This window comes from Piliocolobus tephrosceles, chromosome 13, assembly GCF_002776525.5.
Source record: "Piliocolobus tephrosceles isolate RC106 chromosome 13, ASM277652v3, whole genome shotgun sequence".
Classification (NCBI taxonomy): domain Eukaryota; kingdom Metazoa; phylum Chordata; class Mammalia; order Primates; family Cercopithecidae; genus Piliocolobus; species Piliocolobus tephrosceles.
Window position 1 is genome coordinate 110,703,781 of NC_045446.1, and position 17,953 is coordinate 110,721,733.

General features: G+C 36.0%; 1 protein-coding gene across 5 annotated transcripts in view; it reads left to right on the plus strand.

Annotated features, from left to right (window-relative positions):
• The window catches only part of TBCEL (tubulin folding cofactor E like), a 74,782-nt gene that overhangs the window by 18,964 nt on the left and 37,865 nt on the right, over positions 1-17,953 (plus strand). For 4 of the 5 annotated variants that reach the window (XR_002730920.1, XM_023208484.2, XM_023208486.3 and 1 more), the window contains 3 exons: positions 8,758-8,907; positions 10,602-10,741; positions 16,579-16,760. Coding sequence is in view for 3 of the 5 variants with exons in the window: in XM_023208484.2 (XP_023064252.1) it covers positions 8,775-8,907; positions 10,602-10,741; positions 16,579-16,760 (455 nt within the window). In the remaining 2 variants the exon portion in view is untranslated. The remainder of the gene's footprint in view (positions 1-8,757; positions 8,908-10,601; positions 10,742-16,578; positions 16,761-17,953) is intronic. The other variant, XR_003308064.1, reaches the window with a different exon arrangement.

Genomic DNA, 17,953 nt, shown 5'->3' on the forward strand with positions numbered 1-17,953 from the left:
CTTCTCACTGATAACATAGTCACAGTTTTAGATATCTTTTTCACTAATACAATGAAATAAAGAATTTTTGATAGGTACTTTAATGTTTGTAGTGCTTTTAAGGAGAAGCATAGTACTGTGATACAAGAAGAGGGTGGTAGTGGCTGACTGATAGCATAATTAAAGGAACAATCAGGAGTCCAAATTCACATTTCATCTGGCAGTGCTGGATTTCAAAAAAACCTCCTACCAAGAAAGGTTGATGTGCCACATTACTATACTTGTGTATAGTGTAGCATATAGTTGAGTAAGAGACTTTGAGACACAGGGTGGTTCTTAGTAGGGTGTGAAATCGTGGTGGCATGGTGTGTTATGATAAGGGATTTATCAGCTACACTCATTTTGCTTTTAGAATGCTAAGAGTTAAGTTAGTGAATTGGCTAACTATAATTCTACGAAAGAGTGCTAAAAGTTTATTAGAATTAGTTTATTTTCCTTTTCATCCAAAGAGAGCATCCACTTAGCTATATTACATAATGCTCAACGGTAATAACTGAGATAGAATCACAGGTACAGATACTTCGGGATAAATGAAATTGGAAGTGCCATACAGAATGAGACCATCCAGCCTAATTACGCTGACTTGGTCAATGTCCCGGAAGTGTTTATATGGGAGAGATAGCTGTCATTCATGACTTCAGCTCCAAAAACTTACTAATGGAATACTTTATAAACCTTAAAAATGATTAGGTAGGTATGCACTTACTGACATGGAAAATTTTTCATGGACTATTTTGCAGAAAGGCAGGTTGTAAAACTATATATTCAATCTTTGTGTAAAAAATATATATCTACATAGCATAAAAAAATGATCTGGAAGGATACACACCATGAGGTACATCCTCAGGCTTCACGTGCTTGCGAAATCTAAACCAAAGTCTCCTGGTGTGGATGTGGCTCTATGCTTCAGATATGAAAAGCTTTTGATAATACTTATTTACATTATTAGCTTAGCTAATAAAAAGGAAAACTACATGGTGGGGTTACTGGTTTTGCCATTGTTGTTATTTACTTATTTTCAATTGGAAATTGTAAAAAATTCAGAATGAACATTGTATTATTATTATTATTATTATTATTATTATTATTATTATTATTATTATTGAGATGGAGTCTGGCTCTGTCACCCAGGCTGGAGTGCAGTGGCATGATCTCGACTCACTGCAACCTCTGCCTCCTGGGTTCAAGCGATTCTCCTGCCTGAGCCTCCCAAGTAGCTGGGACTACAGGCACGTGCCACCATGCCTGGCTAATTTTTGTATATTTAGTAGAGACGGAAACCGTTTCGCCATGTTGGCCAGGCTGGTCTTGAACTCCTGACCTCAGGTGATCCGCCTGCCTCAGCCTCCCAAAGTTCTGGGATTACAGGCGTGAGCCACTGCGCCCACCGAACATTGTATTTTTTAAAAGCAAATATTTAGAATAAAGCTCGTTAGTAGCCCTTTATTCATTGATTTATTTCATCTTTCCTGGAGGGAAAAACATATATACCTATGCTTTTCCAGAATAAATTAGTCTTTTTGGGGATACTCTTGTGCTGCAGATCAGAAAGACTGCTTTAGAAAACAAAACAAAAATTCCAGCTACCTAAATTGTCTAAGAATCTGGCAGAGTTTGGATACAGTGGATAATTGTTCATAAGAATAAAGCTTTTTGGAGATGAGGTTAGAAGAAGAGTTCACAAAGTGAAAATTTAATGGGTTTAAAAAACAAAAAACAAAAACAAAACTTGCAAAAATTGAGAAAGGTAGCAATCCAGAGAGGTTCTTTGAAGACACCTAGGAGATTTTCCTCCTGTGGCTTTGTTTTCTTAGTTTTTGCTGACCTCCCCCGACCCCCTGCAAAGTCAGAGGCAATACATTTCTCTTTTGTCTTTTTTCAAAAAAAAAAAAAAAAAACCTCTTTCTTAACCCTTGTTTTTTTCCACCAACTGTCCCACCTCATCCACTTTCATTTAAGCCTCTCAAAGGTATGATTACTACTTTTTTCTCGGCTTATTTACTGAACTCCCTATTCTATGGATTCTCTTCCCTTAACTGTACCGGAAGTGCTTCTCCTAAGGTAAACAAACTCTTAGTTGCCCAGTCCTTTACTGATTTTTAAATTCTCATTTTTGACCTCTGTATTCTGCATAAAGATCAATAACCCTCATCCTTGCACTCTAGTCATGGTAATCTCTCAGATTTTTTCTTCGTTTTATCTTTGCAGGATAAAGTCTAGCCCAAGAAAGGTCAGTCACGACCTTACTGACCACTGTCACCTCCACAGTTGAATCTCCTTTCCCCGCCTGTCAGGACATATATTGTATGTTTCAGCAGTACAGCTGATAACGCTTGTTTCTGGTCTCTTGTGGTTGTTCATGTGCTGTTGTTTCCTGTGCCTGGAATGCCATTCCTCACCTTGTCAGCTAACCTTTATCTTTCAAAATGGCTCAGGATTCACCTACTTCCTTGATCACACTTCTGAAAGTTAATCACTTCCTATGTTTAATTCACTATTTCTTGTCTGGCTTATTTTAGATATGTGTTACGTATCTTCTTCTAGAGTGTGGATGCCCTGAGGGCAGAGTTTGGATTTTATTCCTTCTCACTTTCTTTAGTGCTTAGCATAGTGTGTGGCGTAGATTCAGCATCTGGTACATGCTTGTTGAACTGAACTAAATAAAACTGAGCTCTATGAAGGCACACATTTAAAAAATAAATGAATGGGGAAATAAACCTAATTGGGAGAATTTGTTAAGATATAAAAATGAAAAGAGATGGCAGAGAAAACAAAATACATTAGTTGTCTGCATTTCTACTAAACAATTGGTAAGGAAATTCTCATTCTCAGGTTGTCTTGTGAAGAAAACAATTACCCAAGTGGATAGCAAATCACTAGAATGAAATGTCATCTGACCCAAGGAACCTAAAGGTGAAATTGTGGAGCCTTTGACAAATTGTTTACCTGAAGTTTTGTTTCCAAATAGTGGTAGCAAAATATTGGCAGGTGGCTTTTAGAGTGTAGTTTCTTCTGCACTTCTCTGATGAATAGGTATGATTGATTTCGTTGAATACAAATGGGTCCTTGTCAAATAACTGAAAGTAATTTTAAACTACTTGAGAGTATTTTCCTTTTCTCCATTTTTGTGAAAGCTATGAAAACTTCTTGAAAATTTAGCCCCATCCTAAATTAATGCATATTTTGAATTATTGTGATTTCTTTTTCAAAAGCACAAATCAGTTCCCAAGTATCTACTATTGTAGTAACTTGAAACCTGCAGAAATGGCTTCCTGCTGCAGGAAGCACCTCTTTCCTTTTTTAACCTCTACAATCAGAGGTGACAGGGAGGCCTGAATCTCCCAGCCATCTTAAGGCATCACATCTCCTTAGCTTATGGCTCCAGAATCAGCATAATTTGGCTCAAATTTTGGTAATTTGGATGAAAGATTTGGATAACTTGTATTAACACATTTAACTTGGCTAGCAAAGGAAATGGAACTGTGCAAGCTGAGGGTATTCTTCCAGCCCTTTGATACACCCCATAGTGGACCCCTGTGGAAGCCATGATAAAGAAGGGCAGAACGCTGCTGTGGCCCTGGCAGCCTGCTCACCTTCATCTCATTCTCTCCTCTTAGTTTCACTGTGGTTTGGTTCTCAGGCTTGGATATGTTTTGTTTCTGCTTGCTTTTTCTGTGCTGTTGCTGTTTTACAAAATTATGCATTTCTGTTTAGCCATCTATTTTATTTCTCTTTTCTTCCTCACTCCCCAGTTTCTTCAAAATTAATATTTTATATTCTACATACACAAATTCCAATTTGGAATTTTAAAAATAGAAATAATAATGAAGACATTAAAAAACCCTTTGACAAATTATTAGGTCATTTCCAGATACATTACTAAAAAACATTTTACATTTCAAAAAGATGATGTATGCACATGGTGAATTCAAGTAGTTCAAAAGGGTAAACATTGGAAAGCAAATCTTTCGTATTCCTCCGGAGATAGTCTATGCATATACAAGCAGATAAATCTATTTTTATAAGATTTAAAATGTATATTTTGGCACTCTGTGGGGTACTTTTTATATCTTTTGGAATTAGCTAGTGAGGCTGGCCATATTTGTACTTTATGAATTATACTACTCTACATTGTTTCTTTGTGAAATAAGTATTAACCTTGCGTACTTATTGTACAAAAAGATCTATCTTATATGTTTCCCAGTGTTAGTGGTCGGACATAGCCTACTTTCTGTTGTGTTGAGCTTCAGACAACTTTCAGTTGTGTTGAGCTTCTTACCCAACCCATTTATTGGGAACATAAAATACAAATTGTTTGTGTACTTAACCTCAACAGTGGTTAAGAGTACTTAGGTGACTGGATGTTTTGTTCTGATTTTAATGTAGTTGGCAAAAGTGTACTGAGCACCTTATCCTCCAATTCATACGTTATCCTGACTTTTTCCGAGCACTTTACAAGAGTATATTACAGTCAGGATCTTGAGGCACAAACGAATTGAAATTTTCACAGGCCTACTTCACAACTTAGTAATGGAAGCAAGCAATATCACCAAAGATCCCTGGCTCTCTGGCTTTCAGCACCAATTCAGAGCAGTTTTACAAATGTATTAGAACTGTGCCAACTATAGAGGTAGGCTGACGTAATTTGATACCTGTTAATTTCCAAAATGTCATAGTTACCATCCCACCCCTCAAAAACCTTTTAAAGGCTCTAGTGAAAGATCTTTCTCCATCCTGTATTTCCTCATTTTTCAATCTGTTGGTTTTCAGCCTTTTTTCCCACCTACTGTTCCTCCTCAGACTGCCCCAACAGATTTTGAGTAGAGTTACATTACCAATCCATTTCACAATCTTGATGTTCTAATTCAAAACCTATGTATTAATGTGTGCCCATCTGCATTCCTGGAAAGCTAATCCAGTAGTGCATCCTGGAAAATGGCCAATGAAGGCGCTTGGTGTTGCTTTTCAGTCTTAGAACAAAAACAAAACAAAACAAAACAAAGAAAGTATTAAAAAAAAATCCTATTTGGAAGAGGATCATGGGACCATGAGGGAAAGCTTTTAAGTTCCCATGTTTGCTTGCCTACTAGCACTTTAACTTGAATACGTCTTTCCTACCATCCCTTGGTTTCTCTATATTTAAATTGTATATGAGTACTGCCCTTGAATTGTGTAAGTTTGAGTTTAAGTGGTTCTGAAGCCTCCAGATAAAAGGTGCTGCTTAAACTCAGTGATATTATTTTGACAGTGACAGTTCACCCTCCCCACACACTTTTTATTCTTTTGATCTGCTGATTGTATGAAAGATAACAATATAACTTCTTTGGCTTTTTTGTTAAAAATTTCTAAAAATTCTGTGGGCGTTCTGCTTGAGACAGGTTTTTTTTTTTTTTTTTTTTTTTTTTAATAGCTATGGGCCTGTCTCTAGTGGCATAGTCCCTGCTCTATGTTGTCTGCTGTTGGAGGTGAGGAGTTTACATTGAAAAAGAACTTTTCAACTTGAAGTTCCCAAAGCCCTAGCTGAACACAACACAGTTCAATTTCGACACACTCAGTGTTGAAATAGAGGGCAGCTGCTATGTAAATCCTTAACACTGTGTGGCTAGAAAGAACAAAATGTCTTGTACTAAAACAAACTCTATCTTTTAGCTTACAAATGGGAATTTTGAGCAAAGGGCAGCCTTCTATTTTCAAGGTCACTTTACTCATGATGACATTGATGCCATTTATCGTGAAAATTTTTGTTCAGTGGTTGGGCATGTGCTCAGTGAGCATCTCCTGTGTTCTAGGCATTTGTAAATTGCTTCCACAAAGTCCAGTAGATCATGGTCCTGGTAGTAATCTAGGAAATGAGCCAAGTTGAACAACCACTTTTATATTCATACTTTTTTCAAATTCTTATTACAGACCCGAGAGGAAGGTTTAGACCATACATAAGTGAGAAAATTAAAGTAGAGAGAGATTAGGTAATTAGCCTGTGGTTTACCCAGCTAGGGAAAGAGCTTAAATTTCCTGTGTCCATGTGCTTTCTATTGTACTACAACTTCCTCTTAGAATTAACATTTATATATTTTAGAACTTTACAATGGCCCTGTAATCCAAATAGTGCATTTGTATGTTTTAGGGCTCTATAGCAACCCTGTGATCCAGGTAGTAGAGATGTTAATACCTTATTTTATAGTTGAAGACATTTGAGATAACACTGACTTGCCTGATGGCACAGAACTTTTATGTAATCAGAACTGGGTGGGGCGTAGACCTACTCTTCATCCTGAATTCTCTGCCCGCCCTTCTCAGCACCTGAGAGGCTAGCAATTTTAATACTCGGCAACATTTATCAAACCGTTTACCATGTATAATAAACTATGCCTGATGCTATGAATTGATACTGAAGGAAATAGGATTACACACTTCCACTCCCCTTTCTAATGTAATGGTAGAGATAGGATAATCACATAAGAAAAATACCTAACGTTCATTATAATTAAACAATATAAGCAAAAGTAAACCAGTAACTATAGTGAAGTAAATATGTCACCACTAATGGGAAGCAATTTGAAGCATTATCTGGCTAATATCAAACAGCCTTCTGAGAAGCTTTTCAGTGCTGGTTCCTGCTGGTTTCTTCTAGGAAAAAGTATGGGTAGTGACGTTTCAGCCTCTTCAGGGCTACTGGCTTCTTCCTTGTAATCTATAACCATGTTTGGGTCTCTCTTATTTTAAGATATAAAATCTTGACAGTTGCCCGGATTCCCTACTATCTTATCATCCCATCTTCCTTCTCCACTCCCAGCAAAACTTCTCAAAATGTTGGCTAAACACTCTGTCTGGCTGTTTTCTTTCTTTTTCTTCATGACTCTGCTTCCTCTTCCTGTCCCTTAAATATCAGTGACTATTGTGTTATTGTTCTTATTCATAACATTTTGTATATCATAATGGTGTCCAAATCTTCATCTTTAGCTCATTTTTCTCATTCAACTCCAGATTGTTTCCCTGGATATTCCACAGGCACTTCAAATTGAACACGTGTAAAGTGGAATTCATCATTTTCTTCTGTACAACTGGCTCTGTTCCTGCTTTCTTGTTTGTTAATGGTCACCTGGTCACCTGAACTAGAAACCTGGGAGTCATTTTTGACTTGACCTTCTCCCTCAGTCCCTGCAATTTCTGAATAGTTTGCTTTTTAACATGATCATGAATATGCCTCTGCTTTCTATTTAGTCTACCACTGAATCACTTCAAGCTCTCACGATCTGTCTGCTGTATTCTGGCAGTATCTTCCTAACTCTTCCCCCTACCTTCAGTCTTGTTTCCCTCATATTCACCAGCTCCAGGATGAGTTTTCCCTAAAAATTAGTTGTTGTATTCCCTTCCTTAAAACCTTTCCGTTTTTTCCGTTTCCTATAGGATAACACTAAACCTCCTAACGTGGTATACAAGATCTCCTTTGAGGTTCCTATTTAGATGCTCTGGACGATGTCTACCATCGTCAGGCTGCTTTGGCAACATCAGATATTTTGTGCTTACTCATATATACCATAATACATTTTGACTGCCATTCATTTTCTTATGTTATCCCTTCTTTTGTACGTATATCCTTCTCCCTTCTGATTATTTTAGAAAAAATGCCTGATACCTAATAGTTGAAATTACAGAGGTCAATTTTAGTTGCCTATATTTTGATTAATATTTAATATGGTCATAGGACAGCCGTTTAAGTAATGAGTTATCAGGTTGTCAGAAGTTAGCATGTTGTTTAATATTACCTGTTTTAATGTATGCATGAGTCCTTCTCAGTACTCGTCTTCTCAGATGCTGGAGTCATTCAATGTTTGGACCCTTAGCTGATGCTAAACAGAAAGGACCCTACCCAAACTCAGAACGAAAAAAGATGACATTTTGTATTATTTAGGAGTAGGTCCAGTTATAGGTAACTAAAAAATTGAGAAGAACAATGGCTTAAGCAAAATAGATTGTTTATCTGTCACTGACATTTCCAGAGATATGTACCAGTACGGCAGCTCAGTTACATGAAGTCCTCAGCGATGCCAAGCCCTTTCAGCTCTTCGTCCCACTTTTCTTAGTGTATATTCCTTGGGTTCACTTTCTGGTGGTATCAGTTTTCTAGGCAACAGATGGAGGAAGAAACAAAGAAGGAGGGCAAATGGCACACTCTGGTCATCTTTTAAGGATGACTCCTAGGAGCTGCCACAAAATACTTTGTTTCTATCCCATCAGCTAGAACTTAGCCAGCACTCATTCCCAAATGCAGTTATCCAGTTAAAGGTTCTTTGACTATGGAAGAAGATAATGGATTTTGAGGGACAGTTATTAAAGGATTCATCCAAACTATTTAGCTTGGTGTTCAATCTGTACCTTTTTCAGACCTTTCTCCAATTACTTATCCACATGAATCCTATGCACCAGCCGAAAGCCTTCTCCTTGCCCTTTTTTGGAAGTGATCAGCTCCTCTTCTAAATCTTGTAATACTTTTCATCTGTATTGCAGATATATGCTCAACTGTTATTGCTGTCATTTGTCTGTATATGTAGCTTCCCTAAATTGTAAGCTGTCACCACAGTATATGTTTCTAGGGTCAGTGACCGAGTATCATATGTCTTGCAATGCCTAGTCTAGTACTTTATAAATAATTGGTTTTCAATAAATACTTCTTATGTGAGTAAATACGTAAGTTGATGATTTCTTGGTTTCTTGTAGCATTTTAAGAAAGAAAGATGGATCAACCTAGTGGAAGAAGTTTCATGCAAGTATTATGTGAAAAATACAGTCCTGAAAATTTTCCTTATCGCCGTGGCCCGGGGATGGGAGTCCATGTCCCAGCCACACCTCAGGGCTCTCCTATGAAAGGTAAGAAAGATGGGACCTAAAACACTTATTTAGTGGAGCTTACTTAGGATGTTAAATCACAATGTTGCCTTGTTTGCAAATGATTTATTTTTAATTACAGTTAAATAATCTCTCCTCTTTGTTTTGATTTCAGTTTTCTAAAAAACGTAACAGGACTGGTTTTCCTCCAGATTGACTAAGAGATATTTTAGTTGCATGTGTAGGACAAGAATAAATTTGAGTGATAATATCTCAAATGCATATTCTTTTATGGAACATAGAGGGTACAAAACAGTACAGGACTGGCCTGTGCCCTCCAGGACCTTATAGCCTAATTGGTTTACAAGACATTCACATTTACAAAGGTGAATCAACAGAAGACAATTTATGTTGAGCCAAATGAATGGTATAATGACTGGGAAAGAAATTTAAAAGATAATTAATATGATCAAAAAATGATTCAAAGCTGTGAGATTTTAACTAGTCCTTCAAGAATGTAGAATTTGGTTAGAGATGAGATACATTCTAGGAGAGGGATTAGATGTGATCAAAAATCTGTAACTAGAAATGTGCAAGGTATATTTTTGCTTGCCTTTTAGTTTAGCGTTGCAATTAAGAGTTCTTGGAAGTAGTTTTTTGTAATTATGGGGGATTAATATTGAATCACTGTTTTAGTTCTTACTTTCAAAGGTTGCTGAGTGTTTACTGTTTCTAAATACAATAATTTTATCTCTGTGTAACCTGAAATGGCAGAGAGAAGTGGATTTCTTGGTAATTTTTTTGGGGGGGGGGATCCATTCCCATTCTGAGAAATATGTTGCTGAAAGTAGCAAGTTGAAAACCATATAATTTGAGGTCTCCGTTAACAAAGTATTACTTTGATGAGTCCTTGTTTAGTACCAAATGGGAAAAGAGTGATTGCATTCTCATGTTTATCCTTTTTAGTAGAGATTGTAAGAGTGATTTTGTTGACACATGTGTTTTTGAAACAGGCAGTAGTCAAAAAGTCATTGCCTCGGTTTGACCAAATTCAATGAATAGTGTAAGACTCTGAAACACTTTCTCCCATTATAGTTACATTTTTAAAGAAGGCTAATTTTCATAAGGGACAAATTCTATAGGGATATGAAATGGAGATAATTGATAGACAGGAGTGAGAGAGATGTAGAGTTCTGAATGGATCCACTTAAGTGAGGAAGATTTCTTGAATGATACAAACTTAACAGAAGTGATTAGTAGATTAATGGTTTGAGATGATTTTCAGAGGCACAAAATATAAAGATACACATCAGATAGAGAGAAAAGAGCCATCCAGAATACTTTGGAACTAAATTTAAAAAAGAAAGAATTGAGGCCTGTTAGAAAGTACTGGTAGTCCACACATGAATTTTGTAGATCTCTTTTTCAGATGATAAGATGGTAGCATGGATGAGGGCTCTGTTGTTGGTAATTGAGATAAACAATCCTGCTACAAGTTAAAGCCTAGAGGACTTTTTTTCGTGGTACTGGTGCAGTACTTCTGAGCTCCTGGGCAATAACTGGCTGTCTCCTCTTAGAATTCAGTACCCTTTGGTCCCATTATATCCTGTATTTTCTGGATCCTTGTGTAATTTCACACAGTTTGATTTTTGTTTCTTGACAACTTCTGGGGGCTGAACATATGTAGACTAGAATTTGGCTGATATGGAAAGTATTTTGTGTCTCCCATCATTCAGATCGCCTCAACCTCCCAAGTGTACTAGTGTTGAACAGCTGTGGAATAACCTGTGCAGGAGATGAAAAAGAAATTGCTGCCTTCTGTGCTCATGTGTCGGAACTAGATCTTTCTGACAACAAACTCGAAGACTGGCATGAGGTGAAGTTTTTATATTGCTACATTTTGGTGAAAAACAGCAATAACTCTTGTTTATGTTATATGTTCTAAATTGTGTTCTCACTTGATGTCTGTATGGCTTCTTGTCTGTATATCTTATTGTCTGTATGTCTGTATGTCAAGATAAATAAGGCCTATAATTCCAGTGCTAAGGAGGCTGAGGCAGGAGGATCACTTGAGCCCAGGAATTCAAGATCAGTCTGGGCAACATAGCAAGGACCCATCTTTAATTTAAAAAAAAAGAGGCAAATAACTGACTCTGTCTATGGTGATTTTTTGTTAGCTTTGTTATTGTTAATTTGTTTTTCATCAAGGTGAAAATCACTAAGGAAATTCAGGCATCAAGAGGTTCATTAGTCTTTGTCAGCTTAAACTGCTAACAGTGTATTAAATTTTCTACTGTTTCACTAATTTATGCATCCTATGCTCATTCTCTACTTCTACTTCAATATAAATATTGACTGAATGTTCAGTAATGTAAATTTTACTGAAAATTGACATAAAATTGTTGAAACTGAGATTATAAATATATTTATTTTTGTTATTGAAATTTATTCAAATATTTTACAACTTTTCTTATGTTATCAGATCCCTTGGGTGGTTTGACATAACTGATGTGTTGACCTCAGAGTAACTGTAAACTACACACATAGTTTGTAAAAGTACACAAATACAGTTTTGTAACATTCTCTTATTATTATATATAACATTACCTACCTGCTTATAACATTACCTGATAGAAGCTACCCTGAAGAATAAGGTTTAAAATGTTCTTCCTACTTGGTTCATTCTTCTGCCTTAATTTGGGCTCTTTTTGATGTGACTTTAGGAAGACTTTCCTAATGGGTTTTCCTGGATCTGGCTTTATTCTGCTTCCGCTAAGCTGTTTTCCATAGTGCTACCACAGACTCCTTTTAATACATGAAGCATGATTATGACACTGTCCTGCATAAAGGCCTATAGTTGCCTTTCTTTGCCTGGAAACTAAGGTCTGACTCTATAAGCATGGCCATTCATCATATGGCCCTTTGCTATTTCTAGAACTTTTTTTCCCTCTTTAGCCATACACTTTTACTTGCAGCTCATGATAAACTCGAAATAAAAAGCTTCCTTGCTTTTATTCATTCTGAACCCACTGCTGTCTTTCTTCTCTTGTCTACCTGGCCGCTTCCTATTTATCCTTCAAGACTTCGCCCAAGTTGCTATTCCTCTGTGAAATTTTCCCTGGCTGTGTCACAGACAGATTATCCCAGAGCACCTACACTTACCAGTATGAAAGGATTTATCACAGTCAGGTGTGATGACTTGCTTACTTCACAGTTTTCCTAATAGACTATGAGCTTATTCCAAGTGGAGATTTTTATCTTTTTTTTTTTATCATAAGCCCAGCATACCAAGGAGTCAAATGTTTGTTGAGTGTGTTAATGATTAAATGATTATATTTTAAGAATTGCTCAAGACCTCTTGTTCCAACTTTTCCTGTGATCTTAAGAAGTTCACTTAATCCTTTAGAGCTTTAGTTTGCTCATCTATAAGATAGGCTTGCTGATAAAATTAATCATTGAAACACTCAGTAGATATTGAATGCTATACAAATTCTAAGACAGATTTCTTGTTTAAGAAAAACCTATCCATAACCTAGTTTTGGTAAGCTTTTCTTATATTTATCTGTTTTATGCCCTTGTTTAATCTGGTAACTGTATTGGTTATATTTACTACTTTTATTAGGATTTTAACCAAAATTCTTTGCAATGCCTGTCATCTATTTCTAAGTGATTTATTAACATATGCAGATATATAGGGCTATTCTAAGAAATAACTTCTATTTGTATATGTATTTATTTACTTATCTGGACAACTTGTATAGTTTACTGTTTAACAAATTACAGATTGTGCCTTCTTGGTCCTCTGCAGCATTTAATTGCCACACGTGCTTTATCTGCACTTCAAATTTGTTTCTTTGGAAATACAAAATTTTACAAAGGTTTTGTGCTTTGACCATGTATATAAGCTTTTGCTAATTACTGGGAACAGTTTAATAGTGATGTAGTTGCTACTTCAGGAGGAAGATGTGTATAATACGGATCAGTACACAGTGTGTAAACTAAGTAATTCAGCATTTTTCTCTGCTTAGACAAAGGTCTATGTTAAATTTTTCTCAAGCCACATTGACATGTAGCCAGAGGGTCACATACTTATTTATACTGTATTTGTACTCAGTTTGCATATTCCTAAGTGCTCTATTGTCTGTTTTCAGGCAGTTTTCAAGTAAATATTTGTTGCTGTTACTTTCAGGTATCCATTTTCCAATTTATTTTTGTTTTCATCATTCCTTTAGTATTTCCTCTTTATCCTTAACTGTATTGATCCCAGTCTTCTAGAGGATATATCAGAACATAGAGAAGGGAGAAATATGACAAAAGAATGTTGATTTTTAGGATTGACTAGACTCTTTGCCAGGCTACAAATGCTTCATAGGTTGCCAGTTTTAGGACATTACATTTCAACCCCATTATAACCCATATATCAGATTACCAAAAAGATAATTTGTCCTTAGCCATTAACGGAATTTATTTCAGCCAGTACTGATAGGGCAATGTGGAACCAGTTGTATAATTTTTCCCTTAGTTTTTTGGATGACCAAGAATATTATAGGTTATGAGTAACTTATTTTGTAGCTTAATTTGTTGGCTGCTGTATCCAGAGACTAAGATAAATATGGATGAGAAAAGTGATACTTTTGGGGAGGCAAAGATTTGCCTTCACCCTTCTAAAATTGGGCACCTATGTTTAAAAATAATGCTTTTTTTTAGCTTTTGACTTGAATTTTTGGCTGAGTAGATCTTTGTCTGACCTTTCCCAAGGTACCTTCTTTTTACTCCATTACTTATCAAAATGATTTTATGAAAGAAATTAAACCTAGTGGTTGAGAGGAGGGAGGAAGTAGCCACTCAGGTAAGGTAGAGAATAGCTTAGGTACAGATGACAGATTGATATCTTAAAACCCTTTCCCATTTTTCTTAAATCTTCAATTTCTTCCTTTTTAGAAGCCAAGGTAAAGGGTCCCCTATTAAATAATAGAATTGTGGAATCCTAAAAGGTGATCTGAGTTCATCTCCATGTTTCTGCACATGAGCATGCTCATTCCAGTTGGAGGAGTCTTTTTTATTTTTAGAATTTAAAAAAGAGAAGTCAGTATACTGCCGTAGAAACTCATGGAATGTTTGTCAGCTTTTGGTACTGGGAAATTTTTCTGTCATAAGTAAATTTATCTATGTAGTGAATATTATGTCTTCCTGAGCCTTATCAGTTTGAGGTTACACAAAAAAACCTTTTTTATTTCATCCCTTTAAAGAAAATATTCATTTATTTCTAACATTTATTATTTTTCCTGCTTGAATGGTTAAATTCTAGTCCAGTTTTATCTTGTAGGATATTCTAGAGTTAACAAGTCATTATTCTGAATATTTATTTTCCCTGTGCAGTAATGCTGATGCAGACTGTGGTGATTATGTCATATATCTGCTAGCCTTGGGAAACCTCCCAGAAATTGTTTCAAAACCCTTAAATTGACTATTTTTTAAAGTGTTTTCCTCTTTATTATAAAAAATATGAGTGGTAGTTAGCAAAGAGTTTATGTTTTATTTTTATTTAACTAGGGTTGTCCTATAATTGAGTTATTCTTTATGCTTTAGTTGGAGCATATTTCCTGTCCCCCTCCCACCCCCACAAAGAGGTTAAGTATAGCTGGTAAGCATCTTCTGTAAGAAAGTTCTTCATATCGGTATTCAGTCATAGAATGCAGTGTAGATTGGTTCCTGCATGAACTATTTAGCTGTGTTTTAGTCACAGACTAAGCTCCAAATACTAGCCATATATTGCACAAATGTTTGGTACCATTTGATTGCAAAAGGGATCAAGCAAGAGGATATGTGCACACTGGTATAAATTCCTTACACTTTAAACAGAAGCCTAGTGTATTTTCTCTAAAAGTCAGCTCATTTCTTCATTTGTACAATGAAGATAAAAATGGTACCCACTTTATAGGGTTAGTGTGTGGAATAAGTGAAATAGTGAATGCAGGAAACTTTTTCTTCTCACCCACTCTTCTGAAACTTCTTGGAATTAACCTACTTCTCACTGATTTTAGAGCTCTTGAACTGAATGTTTACACAGTAGATCTGATGTAAAATACGGGTTACTTTTTCTTTCTACCCACGGTTCTCCCTCCTGGATACTCTTTTGGCATTACTTCTGGAGCTCTGAAAAGAAAGATATTCAGGTCGCAACCCTGAAGCTTGTCCCACCTATGAAGCTTCTGATTCAGTAGTTATGGTGGAACCTTGGAATCAGTATATTTTAAGTTCTGTCAGTGATTCTGTTGAGTAGCCAGGGTTGAGATAATGGTTCATACTGTGCTTATGTTCATAATGGTTACATTTATTAAATGATTTAGTGCCATTAAGTTATTCATTAAATATGCCCACTATGCAGTAGTGAAGTAGGTAAGTACTATATCTGCTTTTATAGCGCTTACATGCTATTGGGAGGGACGTAGGGAAACAAGTTTCAAAAAAAGGTGTCACTTGCTATGCTGAGCACTTTATATGTGTATCTCATTTAATCCTACCAACAGATGGGAACTGTTTTCCCTTTTACAAATGAGGAAACTGAGATTTGGAAAGGTTAAGTAACTTGTCTGAAACCACACAGCTAGGAAGTGTTGGAACCTTGTTTGAACCCAGGTTTTTTTACTCTAAAACTAATCCTAACTATTCTTTTCTCCTTTTCTTATAACTTTTACTTACAACATTGCCTGGCTGTTTGATGCTTAATACATTTACTGGACATTTAGCATTTATTTCATACTTGTTTAAGCTGATCCTTCTCAAAGATTGTACCAAATAGTCTTCAGTCTTCTTTATTCATTTTTTCTAGTTATATTTTTGATGTATAAATATGGCATATTGGAAAGAAAAATGACTCTGATTTTTAAATCCCAGACTTGACCTTTGTAACTATAAGACTTTAGTGAAATTATTTAACATTTCTGAGCCTCAGATTCCTCATTTTTTAAAATGAAAGTAGTAGTATCTTGCAAGTTGTTCTGAGAATTTAATGAATAAACTATATCAAAGAGACTAGTACCATGCAGACCAAATAGTTAAGGTCAGTAATGCTCATTTTCTTTTTTTCCTTTTTGTCTACCAAGTTGGTAGCTAAATCGTTGATAATCTTGTTTTCCCTTTCATTTTATAGTTATGGATTTTTTTTTGTTTTTGAGTAAACGTATTTTAAAGTTTGGTACATCTTTGAACCAAATTGAAACTGTTTTCTAAGTGATTGTGATAATATAATCAAACTTAACACATGAATTATTACCAGGTGAATTTTAACCTTTAATTAGCCTTAATATTTTGCTAAGAATGAGAGGAAGGAGATATTCAAAGAGAATTATATGAACTAATCTCAACTCTTTAAGAAATGTCATCAAAACTATCTTTTTTCCACTTATCAAAGAGAACATCACATAGAGCAGAATCAGAAGCCTTTCTAAAGGCAACGTAGGAAATCTTCCTTTTTACCATTAAGTTCTGTTATGTCAGTCAGTTCTGCCACTATTTCATTGAAAGATTAAATTATTTGCCAAGGTTTGTTGAAATCACTTATGTCCCTCTGTGAATACTGATACTAAATAGGACTCCTTGATGTAAACAGCCCTTTGCCTGGAGACCCACTCCCCTAGGCTTTCTTGAGCATGACTGCTATTTAACAGCTCTGATTACTGCCTGATAATGCTTTTCTTTTTTTCTCCTTAGGTCAGTAAAATTGTGTCAAATGTTCCTCAGTTGGAGTTTCTAAACCTGAGTTCCAACCCTCTGAATTTGTCGGTTTTAGAAAGAACATGTGCTGGGTCCTTCTCTGGGGTTCGCAAACTTGTCCTCAACAACAGCAAAGCTTCTTGGGAGACAGTCCACACGATACTGCAGGAGTTACCAGAGTAAGCCCAGAGAGCATGAGGGCGAGGGAGCTATGTTGCCATCTGTGTTAGTACGTAGGATTACTGCTGATCTCCCACCCAAGAAATACTAGAACTGCAGATTGAGTGGAGAAAGAGGTTAGAAAAACGAAGTTATTGGAATGAAAATGTGCGGGTGATCTAGTAGCATTTCCAGTGGAATACATGTTCAGTGTTGAGTAGCACCAGGACATGGGATATGTCATCTCTGGGCTAGAAAATACCCCTGAGAAGCACTTATCACTCTAAATCAACTCAGCCTTACTCCATTTTAATCTTCTGATATGAGAATTGAGCCTCAGCCCTTTTCTTTGGGAGGAAAAAGTCATAGTATCACTAAAATGTGTTAACATTCAGATGATTAAGTGCCTAGCTGATCTGATGGGAAAATTGACCTAGTATTATTTTCAATAAGTTAAGAAAGAAATTATATTTTAGTCAATTAAAAAATGCTTTATTATGTTTTGTTTGTCTCTATCTGTATTTACATGTAAGTGTGCAAAGGAAATTTAAAGAAGCTGTAGTTTCTTTGACTGTATGAATATGGAAATTCTCAAAGCCCTTCAGAATCTTGTCCCATCTTAATTTCAACTTATTCCATCTTAATTTCGCACTCTCACTCTAATGAGATTGGTTTCCTCACTGCACCCAACACCCAGCATGGCATAGAATGAGCATTTAAGTGCTAGTTTCACTACTAATCATATGACCTTTGATGAGCTACTTAACTTCTTTGAGCTCAGTTTCCTTGTCTGTAAAATGGGCATAATTGCATTTACCTTGCAGAAGTAGGGATAAAATCTGTAATACACCTGGCATAGGGTCTGACACAGGGTAGGGATTCAACAAGTGATAGTTATTATTTCTACTTCTAAACATTTGTTCATGTTGTTTCTGGAATTTTCTTCTATGTCTTCTCAACTTGTGGAAGTCCTCCCCTCCTTCAAGGCCATGCATCCTTTCCTGGTTATTCTAACTGTAATTTCAATTTCATTGTTATGTGAATGACTATTATACTTACAGTTAGTACTGCTTAATTTAGTACTTAATGAAGCACAAAAGTAATTTCGCACCACCTTACATCATTCTTTGCTGTTTCAGTGTGTACTTTAGGTTTTGTCTTCCCAGCTATAGTTTGAACATCAGGAAGACATCTTGGTATTTTCTTCACAATT